This window comes from Cricetulus griseus, chromosome 7 (genome assembly GCF_003668045.3).
Source record: "Cricetulus griseus strain 17A/GY chromosome 7, alternate assembly CriGri-PICRH-1.0, whole genome shotgun sequence".
Taxonomy (NCBI): Eukaryota; Metazoa; Chordata; class Mammalia; order Rodentia; family Cricetidae; genus Cricetulus; species Cricetulus griseus.
Window position 1 is genome coordinate 317,449 of NC_048600.1, and position 12,235 is coordinate 329,683.

The 12,235-nt window shown below is 43.5% G+C and overlaps 2 protein-coding genes across 2 annotated transcripts in view; both read left to right on the forward strand.

Moving 5' to 3' along the window:
* The window catches only part of Lrrc8b (leucine rich repeat containing 8 VRAC subunit B), a 63,684-nt gene that overhangs the window by 41,106 nt on the left and 10,343 nt on the right, over positions 1 to 12,235 (forward strand). Inside the window, exons 3-4 of the mRNA XM_027425880.2 lie at positions 2,885 to 2,981; positions 10,030 to 12,188. Of these exons, the coding sequence (XP_027281681.1) occupies positions 10,053 to 12,188 (2,136 nt within the window). The 5' untranslated portion in view covers positions 2,885 to 2,981; positions 10,030 to 10,052. The remainder of the gene's footprint in view (positions 1 to 2,884; positions 2,982 to 10,029; positions 12,189 to 12,235) is intronic.
* Positions 12,067 to 12,235, forward strand: part of Lrrc8c (leucine rich repeat containing 8 VRAC subunit C) — a 123,524-nt gene continuing 123,355 nt past the window's right edge. The window contains exon 1 of the mRNA XM_027425877.2: positions 12,067 to 12,188. The gene's annotated coding sequence lies outside the window, so the exon portion shown is untranslated. The remainder of the gene's footprint in view (positions 12,189 to 12,235) is intronic.

The following is a 12,235-nucleotide window of genomic DNA, read 5'->3' on the forward strand; positions in this document are numbered from 1 at the left end:
TTTGCTGGCATCTCAACAGATACCATGTGGAACAGAACTGCTCATCGTTAACAGAATCATGGGAAATAATGAAATGTTTATTTTAGATACTGAGATTTGGTGTGGGGTTTTGACAACGGCAGAAAGTGGTATCTTGAAGTGAGACACTACCGTAATGAAATACATGGCACTGGCACAGTACATAGCTAGCAGGGAAGAACTTTAAGCTCAGTGAAAATAGTCCTCATGGTGGTCGAGGGCCAGTAAGGAAGGATATAGAATGGTATCCTTGTTTTGTATGGACAGAACGTTCAGCAAACCATCACCTACGCAGAACATTAGCAGAGCACAGAGGCTCCTTCTCTAGTCACAATGACCCAAGTGTTGGTGCTGGGGGGGGGGGATATAGATTAAGGAATGTTCAGGTTTTAAGCAGGATTTAGAGGAAATATTTCCTGCCTGAAATTGTCTAGGATCCTAAATAAAATGATTTTTTTTTTTTATCCCTCGATTCTGCACCTCACAAAAGGGCTTAAAAAAGAAATGACCTCAGGTTGCAAACATCATATTCTGACACTGTCAGAAATACCTGATTTCACAGTAAAAATAAAAGTAAGGGCTCATATGTAAGACCCTCAGTAGAAACTTGAAAGTAAATTAAGGCAGTGCCTCCTCCATTTATGACTAGGAGATTGCTGGAGCATAGCTGAGAATTTATTGCTACAGAAAAGTACAGCCTGCTCCCTTTCCCCTCCTCCTGGGCTAGCCTCAGACTTCCCCATAAGTCCTTTGTTTAAACAAGAGTTGGCACGAGCTGCTTTACTAGTATATGAGGACATTTTGGGCTAGCCAAAACTGTTATAGAAAAACCTATAAAATCTCAATAAGTAAACCTCCATGGGATTTGGGCCATCAAGATACAGAGTAAAGAACAGTTAGCTAAAGCCCTTCCACCCTTATGCTCCTGGGTTCTTACTCTGCTGCCTGCTCAGGCCATCTCACAGGCTCCGTTCCCCTGCATATGCCCTGAACAAACATCTGAATACTTTTCCTGCGTTTTTCATTTATGTATGTTCAGTTTGTCGTATAAATATGTGTTGCATCTTAACCTGTTAAGACCATAAGATCCTATAATGTCAGAAAACAGAAATCTAGATTCATCTGACTCATTTCTTTCTGAATTTCTGTCTGATCTTATGAGGTGGTAATTAATTTTAACTCCATTGACTGCGTTTATTAACTTTCTGTTACTGTGACAAAATACTTAGGATATCATCAACAAAATCTGGGGTCATGTTCCTAGAGGTTTCAGTCCCCGCTCGGTGCCCCCCCTGCTTTGGACCTGTGATGACCCAGCATGCCATGGTAGAATTCTGTGGAGGCAACCCTTGCTTTCAGTTGTGTGTCTGAGATCAGAAACCCTGCTCTTTGAAGTAGCATCAAGTTCTCAGCACATAATGACTGAATACCATCTGATCATTGCTTGTTTGTTTTCACTAGTTATTTTGGAAGTGATTTCAAAGTAAAAGAGGGACTGCTGGGAAATCTAGCTGCCTAACTTGAGTATTGTTGTTCCAGTCTTGAATACATTGGGATGAGGTTGTCTGATGAATTCATATGCTTTGAAGAGCTTTGATGACTTTTTAATGAGATTTAAAAGCTGAAGGAATGGGATTGGGACCATAAAATCCATTACTCTTCGCGTTATGTCTTTGAAGTGATTTAGTGCATTTGTGTGTTAGGATTGGAGATCTCATTTGGACTGAATCCTCTTCATTGTTTGCTAATATGTGGTCTGGAAAAGGTTTAGGGCACAAACAGTATTCACTGGCGTAATGGCTCCAACCCTAAGCACATCAATTAGAGAAATCAGCATTGGATACAGGAGGGCTTGAGACTTTTCATGTATCTGTAAACCCTGATGCAGGATTTAAGGGTGAAGTCAGTTCAACAGAAAGCATTTAGTGGGGAAACTTTAGCTGTGAATTCGTGTTATGTGGTATGTGACTGTGTAACTGGAAAAGTCACAGAAAACAACACTGGGACCCTTGTTTCTGGTACTATAATAAAACTTCAGTCCTGATGCAGATGCCAGGCAGAGAGCTGGCAAAGAGCTAAATAGCCTTTTCTTGAGCTTTTGAGAAAACTGAGACGTGGCATAATTAATTAGATTTGCTGAGGTCATGTGATCTGTGGACAAGGCTTATAGTCTGAGTTCCAGTTGTAATTGTTTTTCCCTGACAGTTTTGTTACACTGGGCAAGGGGAGTTTTTGGTTGGGACAGTCTTGTTTTGCACTTTTATAACACATGAAGACCCAGTGTTTACCTCACTTTTATTTCAAGTAGGTGCTGAGAATGGCTTTTACCAACTGCAAGGTAAAATAGAATTAACACAAAGGCTGACTATTTCAAATGATATCACTTCAGGGAAATACAGCTGTACTTCTAAGCCCTATGTAAAAATGATGTTTTTGCCTTGTGATAGATGAACTTAGTAGGCTAATTTTTTCTGAACACTGTGAGTTCTTATTTGAGCAGATACATGGTTATAAGTTGGAATAGAAATTTCATGTTTCAGTAAGCCACCTGACAAATGCAAATAATTGCATATGAGGCGGGACAAGAGAGAGTAACATATGTAAAATACTTGGGAAAGGCTAAGTTTTATAGAGAACTTTTAAATATAGCATGCTGAAATTTTGGCAGAAATTTCTCTATGATAAAAAGGAAGTCCAGGGATATGGATAGTCTGAGGCGTGTAGGTGGCATCCTGTCTATAGAGCTTTGCCAGGATGAACTGGCAAAGGTGGGAGTGAACTCACCTGTGAAATATGTCTTTGTGTGATATTTGATGGAAAGGGTCTTGGAAAACAATATCTCCAAGATATTTCTGCTTCCTCATAGAATGAAGACAAACTCAGAGATGGTCTGTCTAAGAAACTTCAAAAGGTGCAGACCTCCTGATTGAAGCGTGGTTAAGCTGATTCATTTCTTCATGATAGTAAGTAAATACATACAGTGCTGTTGTTTAGGTCAGTGTTGGCTTGTAGTCTTCGTTGAGCAATCTCTACTCCCTATCAAATACTTTGATTGTTGCTTGAGCTGCTATTTCTCCCCAATATCAGTTTGAGATATTAGATGACCATAACTTTCAAGAACTGTAGGGAATGAATAAGTTCATAAACTCAGGCTTCAAAAATCCTTAGAGATGATATGATTCACTCTTACTTTCCATTACAAGAAATTTGCAAGGTGCCTAGTGGACAGTCATTTTATCCATGGAGACCCAGCTAGGGTAGAGAGCTGAACTGTTTAAAGAGCATACACTTATGTGATGTTCCACCAACACACGAAATCAGATGACTGGCCTTACATGGTAGCATGTACCTATAATTCCACCAGGAATTCAAGGCTAGCCTTAACTATATATCAAATTTAAGCCAGCCTGGACTACATAAGAACCCCCTTCCTAAAATATGTCTTTCTTTATAAACCTTTTACTCATATAGTTCTGCCTCTGAAACAAATCCACGCATGCTGTTATCCATGAGGTACATTTTGCCACTTCTTAAATATCTATTCACTTCAGATGAGGTACCAACAGATCAAAAAAATTGATTCCATCCAGCCCTGCTTGATAAACCATGGAGTGTATTTGGGGTTACTGCCAGGAGGAGAGGCAGCAGATCACAAAAACTCCAATACTGAAAAAAATTCCTACAACCCCCTAATTCTCCATTTGCCCCTTCCAACTCCCCCATCATCTTTCCACTCCTTGTACCAGCGCCTGAAGCACTGTGTGCAGATCCAGGAAGGAGCACAGTGGGAGCAGGAGGTAGACTCTCAACTGGGGGTCTGGTGACACAGTCCTTATCTTCCCAGGAGGTAATGTTAACAGCTCCATTACCTCATCATAGGCCTAGCCATCACAGTACCATATTGTGTTTTTTATTGCCATGACTACACACCAGAGCAGTCTCTGATCCATGGTGGCCACTGGTCTTATCAGGTTCTAGTGTGACACAAATGTTCCCTTCTATCCCTGCTATTATCCCTGCATCGAGTTCCTCCATAGTGGATGGTTTCAGGTAGCCACTCCTGCCCGTTTTGTCTTTAATTGAGTGTTACGTTTCAGCATGAGCTCACTAAATAGGAACAAAATTGCTGCCCCATTTGTCTGGGATCACTGTTAATAGGGTCAAAGGTCAGGTCAGTATTACATCATTTGGCTGAGCACACTTGGTTAAAATTCATGAAGTTATTCTTTTTATGTTATTTCATCCAGCAATGTTCTCTATGAACTTTTTCTATTGTGTTCGTGGTATTTTTTTAACCAGAACATTCTATTAGTCTCATCTAATTCTTGAGATTGGGATCACAGCAGGGTTATTTTGCTTTGACACAAAATTATAGTTAACTACAGTGAGAGTAAGACATAATGAGAAGAATTAAGTATCAGATCTACTAACACTGAGTAAAGGAGGAAAATCCTGGTGAATGCTGTAGTCTAGCCATAGATCTGTGGAAGAAGTTGAATACTTTTCAGATTCTATTCCAAGACAGAATACAAATAAAAAGTGAGCCTCATCCCAGTAGGTGAAATAAGGCATCAAGGGTGTCTTAACAAGTGGGAGAGCAAGCAAGAATATGCACTCAGATGGGCAGGACATGTCAAGGATGCCAGCCTCCGGAACAGGCTCCTGGGACAGGCTCAGATTGAGCACTCCTGGGACTCAAGGTTGAGTACACGTTTCTCTAGGACTAGGAGAATCAAGATAACACTGGTGAAATGGTACCCAGAGAGTTACCCAACTCAGGAAAGGTGATAACTTAATACCCAAGAAGGCAAGGGTAGGTCTGCCCTGCCAGCTACCATGACTTTTTGTTGTCCTAGTTAGGGTTTCTATTGCTATGAAGAGACACCATGACCACAGCAACTCTTATAAAGGAAAACATGTATTGGGGGCTGACTTAAAGTTCAGGCAGCATGCAGGCAGACATTGTGCTGAAGTAGTAGCTGAGAGTCCTACATCTTGCAGGCAACAGAAAGTCGACTGAGACACTGGGAGGTATTGTGAGCGTTGGAAACTTCAAACCCCATCCCCACTCAACAAAAGCCACACCTCCTAATAGTGCCATTCCCTATGAGATTATGGAGGCAAATTGCATTTAGACTACCACAGTTGTTGCCCTGCAAACACTTTGTAAGATCCAACTGTTTCCCTGTGTGTGACTGCCATCGTATAAGCAGTTTGGATGTTGCTGGTTAGTTTTTGAGAATTTGACCCTTTAAGGTTCTGACCCTTACTTATCCTACCTTTCCCTCACTGTAGTCAACCATAATTTGTATCAAGGTGACATAACCTTGCCCAGCATCCTAATCCCAAAAGGATTACGTGAGCTAAACAGAAAATTCTCCTCTTAAGTCCCAACATTATGAACACAACAGAAGGGGGTTCTTAGAAAACATCACTGATGAGATAACTTATTTTAAAATATTATCTCTTTACACCTTATTTTTGAAGTAGGAATAACCAACAAAGGGGGGCACCATTATCATGTGTCCCCTTAGCTCTGCACTGTCACACGAAGTTCCCTTGTTCTCTTCAGTGCTTCTCTCCACCACTCCCTTTTTAAAACATTACTGTTGTTTCTCAATTTTTTTTTACATGTTAACTAGTTTATTATAAGGCCCGGCAGAGTAGGGAGACTAAGAGAGAAGAGGAACAGGGGTAATGGCTGACTGCCATGGCCAGTCACCATAGAGAGGCAGAGAGAGCGCGTGGGGGGAGAAGAGAAGAGCAGAGAAGGAATGAGCAGAGAGAGAGCAGTGTAAAGAGAGGAAGCAGAGAGAGAGTGAAGCAGGAAAGTTGGAGCTTTTAAAGGGAAGACTGCTCATGGGCACTGAGGTTCCACGCATGCCCAGAGTCCTCATGCGTGGCGGGTGATGCGGTGATGATGTAGCACGTTTTCTTGTGTGTGCCCTGACTGTTGTCAGGGGGCATGGTCTGTCTCTTAAAGAGGTAGAGCCAATCAGCATCAAAGCCTGAACCTTTCATTCCCACCTCTACTTATTATTGTAAAAGGTGGGGTGTTAGACATGGCAGGTTAAGGGATAAGGGCGTCAAATTCTCAAGACTGCTTCCTGCTGACCTGGGGGGCGTTGGCCATCTTTGGGAGACCCAAGAAGGTTGAGATGCTGCCACATCCTGGGGTAGCTGGTTGTTTCATTGCAGTCCAGGCTGTACAGAACTCCCTGGTGCCTCTTAGACCTGTTTGTTTGGATCCAATTCAGCTCCCTGGAACTTACAAGAATCCTTAGAGTTTGTGGAAACATAAGTATTAGACACATTAGCAGCATATTCTTGTTAGAAGCAACTTGACTGAAAGCATTACCATTTTAAAATTGACATTTTTTTTTAGGACAATGAAAAGCATCTTAATTTTGACCTAGGAGTTATGATCATACAGTGGTATTGTAGAACTGACTATGAACAGTAGCATGAGAAATAGAGAAATCAGGAACATATTTCATTCTTTTTAATGTCTCAACTCACTTTATCATCACTTAAGCCTTTTTATCCTCAGACCTTTATAACTTTAATTTATACGCATTATATTACCATCTTAGACCTTCCATTTTCAGACCTTTATACCTTCCATTCTCAGACCTTCATAACTTGCATTTATCCACCGTGTTAGACCTTTCCATCCTCAGACCTTCGTAACTACATTCCCAGACCTTCATAACTTGCATTTATCCACCATGTTAGACCTTTCCATCCTCAGACCTTCATAACTACATTCCCAGACCTTCATAACTTACACTTTCCTACCTTTACATAGATAAATCCGAAAATACCTGTTCCTGAAATCTGTTTTGCTTTAAGCTAGCAAGACTACCAGTCGTCAAAAACATCAGAGTTCTTGAGAAGGATAATATTTTATCTGAATCAAAGATTAAAGAATAACAGCCGCCCCTAAGGTCCTCCATCCATAGTAGAGGGCTGCAGGACACTTGCCTTCTTGCTGATAGCACATAGACATGGACTATGTGACTGTGACTATAGGAAGACTCGCCTACCGTTGGCCCAAGCAACTCGGGGAAAGTAGATCCACTGTCATCTTGTCCATGGTCTGGAGTGCCTTGTAGCAGTTGAGGTGAAAGGCAGAGTTGCTCAGTAACTAGCGTTGTCACTGACTTGAGATGAAGTTTCTTCAGTGCCCATCAGTCTTCTTGGAGGAAATGAGATGGAGCCAGCAGCTGGCCTATCTCTCTGTTATAAAAATCTTTTTAAGAAAACATTTTAAGTGCCGTATTCTCTAGATCTCTGAGCATTTGAGGGCTGTCTGTCTGTTTAGTATCTCAGCAGTCAAAAGTTTGCCTTTAGTTAGAGAAAAATCCACTTTTGTAATAAAAAGCTGTACCTTTATAAATGGCTTACAGGATGGACTGAGTGGTATAAATATTTTGTTAGTTTGAAATAGACCTTTGTGATTTTAAACTTTCATCATTTAAAGATGCATGAGTTAAATTTAAGTTATAGACTTAGCTTATATTTTAAGTATAGTTAAATTAGACCTTTATGACTTTAAATGTTTACCATCATTTAAAGATACATAGCAATTTAGAAATATGAGACTTAGCATAGTTTGAGTTACATATAGAGCTAGATAAATATAAAGCTAAATTAGAGGTACAGAGACAAGCAGGACTGGATAACAGTAAAAGGGGGAACCAGAATGTAATCTCTAATCCGTACATGGTAGCCAACAGACAGGAGATTTAAAGGGACAGAGTAGACTTAAACAGAGGGCCCTAGAAAGACACAGTATTTAGTAAACAAGCCATGAGCAACAGAGCCAGTGAAAGAAGAAATCATGGATAAAAAAATAAAAAGCAAAAAAGAATCTGACAGAAATCAAAAGTCCAGCAGATAGGTTTGCTGGTACAGGCTGTTGGAGTGGGCGTACCTACAGGTAGGTAACATGACCAAGATGGCGGCCCCCAGGTTAACCCACATGGCCAAGATGGCGGCGACCATAAGCCACTTTTTTGTCTGTTTACCTGCTTGTTGGATGAAACCAGAAAGGTTCCTCTATGCATTTCCCATGGGTGAGGCAAGTGGAAAACCGGCAAAAAGCTCCTCTCCGGATGCCCATTGGCTCATGGGAGTTGCCAGGGCCCTGGCCCCAAAGGGGACAAAGCTGTCCCCGAAACCAAAAAAGGACCCAGCCGTCCGAACTGAAAAAGCAAAAAGCAAAAAAAGCACTGCTCCTGGAGCGGGATCCCAAGCCTGACCTATGGGAGATGCACCTAACAAGTGAAAAAAGAAATTCTGGCGGAGGTACTTGCCTGTGCAAGTCACTGAACTGAGTGGGCAGGCCTAAGCTAGGTAACGTGGTCAGGATGGCAGCTCAGACCACATTGCCAAGATGGCGGCCCTGTAAACACATTCTCAACTGCTGGAAGAAGTTTTTCTCCGTGAGTGAGGCAGTGAGAAACAAACAAACAAAACTCTCAGAGCGTCTCAAGCAGACACTGCTAACCAAGAAGAAACATGGTCAGAGATAGAACAGAAGATGAGAGACATTCCCAGGTGAGAGAAATTTCCCTCTGGGAGGTAGAACTCTGCTCATTTACATACTCACAGGCAGTAACCAAAAGATCCCGTAAAATGTATTTCCAGTGGGCGAGGCCAAAAATGGCACAGATTGCTCTGTCTGAGAGCACCCAACAGAAAGCCCGAAAGAGGCTCAGCAGTCCGAAAGTGAAAAAATGTACCCAGTAGACCAAAAGGCAGTGAACTCCAAAATGGAGTGCTGGGTCTGCCCCATGGGAAAAGGGATATCTTACCGGATTGCAGCGAACAGGCAGATGAGTGAGTTCCAGGGAACCTTAGTTTGAAAAGTGGCGAGTTGAAGTGTACAGAGTTCCAGCATCTCAGGCTGCTGCAAACAGGAGGAAGTGCCAGGAAAAGCCAAGATGGAAGTGGGTTATGAGTTCAGATTTTAGGATCCCTGAAATTTCCTGTGCCCCTGGCAGGAGAGGTTAGAGAGAAAGCCTATCCCACCAGCAAGCATCGAGAGAGTTTACGGATGGAGCCTAAACCAACCAAGTGGGGCGCCAATGTTATGTTTTTATTTAAAAAGAGGAAAAAGAGAAAGCTGCAAGATGAGACATATTAACTAGTTTATTATATGGCCCGGCAGAGTAGGGAAACTAAGAGAGAAGAGGAACAGGGGTAATGGCTGACCACCATGGCCAGTTGCCATAGAGAGACAGAGAGAACGCATAGGTGGGAGAAGAGAAGAACAGAGAAGGAGTGAGCAGAGAGAGAGCTGCGTAAAGAGAGGAAGCAGAAAGTGTTTCTCCACTTTTAATGCTCAAAAGAATTCACACAGTCTTGTACTTAAGTTACATAGTAAAGGCCTGGAGGGAAGGGACATTCATGTTGCCATTTGCTTTGTAAGGAATGGGTGGAGTCCAAGGGATATGTTTAGGAAGCAGAGATTGCTGATAAAAAGCCTCCTTATGGTAGTTGAAATAACTCATAGCTGGTAAACAACACTCCAGACATGGGGTCTGCCTAGAAATAGCTTATTTGGGGTTTTAGAGGGTAAGACACACAGTGTAGGAACAGCTAACCCAGCCTTGGAGTTAAAATCAAGGCAGTAACTGAAGAACTGCCTCAAAGCTGCCCCAAATGCCTTTCATAGATATCACCAAATGGTCCCCAAGCTTTACAATTCACTGTGATTTAACCCTCACATGTCCACTGATCAGTCCTTCCATCTGAGTCTTACCTCGCTGCTAAAATGCTGCCAGGTAGATAAGTCAGTGTGTTCAAAATGGGCATGTACTGTGGCCCCATGTGGTGGTGCATATGTGTAACCCCAGCAATCGGAAGGTAGAAACAGGAAGCTTGGGAGCTTAAAGAGAAGCCCCTAGCTACATAGTGAGTATGAAGCCAGCCTGAGCTACACAAACACAAACAAACAGAAAGGTGTGTTGGTTTCAGCAGGGTTTCTTTTGTTCCCTCCTCCAGTTTCTGTTCTCTACAAGGGAGTCATGATTACACTCACAGAGTTAAAGTACTTAGCAGATGCCCAGTCAACCTACCACATACTGAAGCCATGGTGGGATGTCTTCTGGTATTACATCACCCTCGTCATGCTGTTAGTGGCTGTGCTGGCTGGAGCTCTGCAGCTTACCCAGAGCAGGGTTCTGTGCTGTCTTCCATGCAAGGTGGAGTTTGACAATCACTGTGCTGTGCCTTGGGATCTCCTGAAAGCCAGCAGGAACATGTCCTCTAACACGGCCATGCCGCTGCCACTGCCGCTCCGGATCCAGAATGACCTCCATCGACAGCAGTACTCCTATATCGATGCTGTCTGTTATGAGAGACAGCTCCACTGGTTTGCCAAGTTTTTCCCCTACCTGGTGCTTCTGCACACGCTTATCTTTGCAGCCTGCAGCAACTTCTGGCTTCACTACCCCAGCACCAGCTCCAGGCTGGAGCATTTTGTGGCCATACTTCAGAAGTGCTTCGATTCTCCGTGGACCACACGGGCCCTGTCAGAAACAGTGGCCGAGCAGTCAGTGAGGCCCCTGAAACCCTCTAAGTCCAAAACATTGCTATCAACCTCGTGTTCTGCCGACACTGATGCCAACAAGCAGGCATTGCCCTACCCACAGCCAGGCTTGGAGTCTCCTGGCATAGAAAGCCCCACTTCTAGTGTCCTGGACAAGAAGGAGGGTGAGCAGGCCAAAGCCATCTTTGAGAAAGTAAAAAGGTTCCGCCTGCATGTAGAACAAAGGGACATTATTTATCGGGTGTACCTGAGGCAGATAATAGTCAAAGTCATTTTTTTTGTCCTCATCATAACTTATGTCCCCTATTTTTTAAGCTACATAACTCTGGAAATTGACTGCTTGATTGATGTACAGGCATTCACAGGCTACAAGCGCTACCAGTGTGTCTACACCTTGGCAGAAATCTTTAAGGTCCTGGCATCCTTTTATGTCGTGTTGGTGATACTTTATGGCCTCACCTCTTCCTATAGCCTGTGGTGGATGCTGAGGAGTTCCTTGAAGCAGTACTCCTTTGAGGCTCTCAGAGAGAAAAGCAACTATAGCGACATCCCCGACGTCAAGAATGATTTTGCCTTCATCCTCCATCTGGCCGACCAGTACGACCCCCTGTATTCCAAGCGCTTCTCCATCTTCCTGTCAGAGGTGAGTGAGAACAAACTGAAGCAGATCAACCTCAACAATGAGTGGACTGTCGAGAAACTGAAAAGCAAGCTTGTGAGGAACTCCCAGGACAAGGTAGAGCTGCACCTGTTCATGCTCAGCGGTCTCCCGGATAATATCTTTGAGTTGACAGAGGTGGAAGTGCTGAGCCTGGAGCTCATCCCTGAGGTCAAGCTGCCTGCCTCCATCTCTCAGCTTGTCAACCTCAAGGAGCTTCATGTGTACCATTCATCTCTGGTAGTGGACCATCCTGCCCTGGCCTTTCTAGAGGGGAACTTAAAGACCCTCCGCCTAAAGTTTACTGAAATGGGAAAGATCCCGCGCTGGGTGTTCTACCTGAAGAACCTCAAGGAACTATACCTATCAGGCTGTGTTCTCCCTGAGCAGCTGGGCACCACGCAGATGGAGGGCTTTCAAGACTTGAAGAACCTGACAACCCTCTACTTGAAGAGCAACCTGTCCCGGATCCCCCAGGTGGTGACGGACCTGCTTCCCTCCTTACAGAAGCTGTCCTTGGATAATGAGGGAAGCAAACTGGTTGTGCTGAACAATTTGAAAAAAATGATCAACCTGAAAAGCCTGGAGCTTCTCAGCTGTGATCTGGAACGCATCCCACACTCCATCTTCAGTCTGAACAACCTGCATGAGCTGGATCTGAAGGAAAATAACCTAAAAACGGTGGAGGAGATCATCAGCTTCCAGCACCTTCCGAGCCTTTCCTGCTTGAAGCTTTGGCACAACAACATCGCTTACATCCCTGCCCAGATTGGAACGCTGTCCAACCTAGAGCAGCTCTTCCTGAGCCACAATAACATTGAGAGTCTGCCCTTGCAGCTCTTCCTATGCACCAAGCTACACTACCTGGATCTGAGTGATAACCATCTGACCTTCATTCCAGATGAGATCCAGTACCTGACCAATCTGCAGTACTTCGCCGTGACCAACAACAACGTGAGTAAATCTGTCCTTGGTTATGCTGAGCTTGGGGTGTATGACAC